Here is a 2,363-nt window from a genome sequence, read left to right on the forward strand (position 1 = left end):
CTCTCTCTCTCCTGGTGGTCATTTTTTTTTCATTCCAGAAATAACCAGCGCATGGCCCCCCAGCATGTGGTCTGCATGGGCGCCGCTCTACACAACATCAAAGACACGGCTAAATCATACCAGAGCTGCAGCTGCTATAGAGGAACCTTATGTCCACAACGTTACCACAACCTTAGGAGAACTGTGGGGACGTGTGGTTGATCATCACTGCATGGTCGCTAACCTATCAATATCAATGAAAGTGTGTGCTGTTTGCTTGGGGAAGAACCCAAGAATATTACTAAAAACATAATTGAAACGAATCGTATTAGTTACAGAATGCTGTCATCCCTGTACTTTGTGTTTATGTACATAATTGTAGTTTGGTAAAGGTTATGACAATGTTTGCAAAAGAAGTAGTGGATCGTAATATGGGCTGAGTTGTTAGCATATAGTTAGTGTTTACTGTTACAGAGAAGATCGCAGTTATAACTCACATTCCTAACACCCTGATACAACATCCGACTTTCTGTCCTCTTCCCTGAACTCTGCTTGATAAAAACAATCCAATTATATTATATTTTGAGTCCAAGCCCAGATATTTAATGTGTATGAGTAATGAAATATTAGTATATCTGTCCTAAACAAAAAGAGAGACTGATGCTTTTTAGTGGTGGGATGTTTTGGGCTTTTCTCTGCTGTAGTTACAGTGACTGAACCAGGACAGGCATCAGAAAAGGAAAGAGCACATGGACTCAACAATAAATAGGAAAATACATTTGCCTGATAAAATACCATATCAACTCCCACGCTCCTCGCAAATATACACCCATGTTGGCTGCTAAACTGAATTATCTGATTCATTTCAAAAATACATTAATCGATCACTAATTCCCCTACAAGGACACGAAGTACTAAACATTTTTCCGGTTAATCTCAAACGTCCTCCCCCAGTTTCTGAGTCATTGAATCCAACCCCCATCACCTGAGAGGAACTTCTAATGGACTCTTCAAAGGCAAGGAAATAACTGAGCCCCCTCCGCTTGACAACAGGATTTCACCGAGCAACAACCATGGCTTTGGATCCTTGTTTCACCGTTGATTGGCCAGCATGCCTTGTCCTCATTTGATTTGCCAGTATGCCTTGGCCTCATTGCCATTGGCTGATCTGATCAGTCACAAGCCTTCTTCAAATTATCAATTGTAATTTGCTGTAAGACTTCATCATATTCTCAATCAAAGTCATTTGGGGGTTTGGAAATGTTTTTGTTCCGTTGTTTAATCTTGCAAAATGTTTGGTGTGGCTACAGAGGAGGGAGAGAGAGAGAGCATGTGTGTGTATGTGTTAGTGTGTGAGAGGGGTGGAGGGCAAATTCAATGGCATACCATGGCCTTCAAATATCAAAATTCACAGGAAAGTAAAATGACAAAATGAGAGTCAAAAAGGCTTTTGGCATCTTAACTCCCCAAAGCAACGTTTATAAAAGGACTTCCACTTAAAAGTCTCTCCTCTCCCTTGCACTGAGAGAGACTGTCTGTTTAAAAAGTGCTCCTTGGGGGTTGTGGGGGCCTGTGGTCCAGTCAGGGCGGTCCACTCCGCTCTGTCTAAACCTTCAGGCTGGGCGCTATGAAGACAAGATGGCCGCCAAGAAAAGCAGGGAGGAGGTCACCAGCAGGCCGGCGGTCTGAACCCGGCCAACGGAGTTGACGTCACCTCGGGATGGCTCGGCTGACTCGTGGCTGGTGTCATCTAGATGGAGGGGAGAGGAAAGAGGAGAAGGAGATAAGAATCACTGGAGAAGAGACATCATTCACGCGCAACGACTGAAACATGAACGTGTGAAATGGAGTAGTGGCTTTGTCCATTCCGTTGGTAGAATGGGAGAATAAGAGCCCTTCGGAATTCTGTATCAGGAAATATCATTTTTCATACCTGGGTACACACACAAGCGCAGGCAGGCAGGCACATACCCAAAGACACACTCACACACACACACACACACACACACACACTTTATAGAGTCATACAAACCTCTTGGTTCTAGGGAATTGTCCACTTTCTCATTGACGTCAAAGACCCGATCGTGAACACTGACAGTTTTCACACAATTGTCTGCAACAAAAGGAGAGAGTGGGACGTGAACATTCACAGCGAGCCCAAGATTGATTAAAACTTTCACATAATGCAATAAAAGTCCACAGATTGAAAGAATAGAGAATCGCATGTTCTTTCAGAAATACATTTACTTGCTGGTCTGACGAACACCTTCAGTCGTAGGCAACTTCTCCTTCCATTGTCAGCAATGGTGGAAGCTGTGAAAATATTTCAGATATGTTAGGAACAATGCTTACATACTTCAATGCTAACAGCAAAGAACTGAGAG

The 2,363-nt window shown here is 43.3% G+C and overlaps 1 protein-coding gene across 1 annotated transcript in view; it reads right to left on the minus strand.

Moving 5' to 3' along the window:
- Positions 1–1,604: 1,604 nt before the first annotated feature.
- The window catches only part of LOC311100258 (ephrin-A5-like), a gene marked incomplete at both ends in the record, with an annotated part of 38,883 nt that continues 38,124 nt past the window's right edge, over positions 1,605–2,363 (minus strand). The window contains 3 exons of the mRNA XM_084141101.1: positions 1,605–1,729; positions 2,012–2,092; positions 2,221–2,292. Coding sequence (XP_083997227.1) covers positions 1,605–1,729; positions 2,012–2,092; positions 2,221–2,292 — 278 coding nt within the window. The remainder of the gene's footprint in view (positions 1,730–2,011; positions 2,093–2,220; positions 2,293–2,363) is intronic.

Source organism: Coregonus lavaretus, assembly GCF_964263955.1.
Source record: "Coregonus lavaretus genome assembly, chromosome: 24".
In the NCBI taxonomy this organism is placed as follows: domain Eukaryota; kingdom Metazoa; phylum Chordata; class Actinopteri; order Salmoniformes; family Salmonidae; genus Coregonus; species Coregonus lavaretus.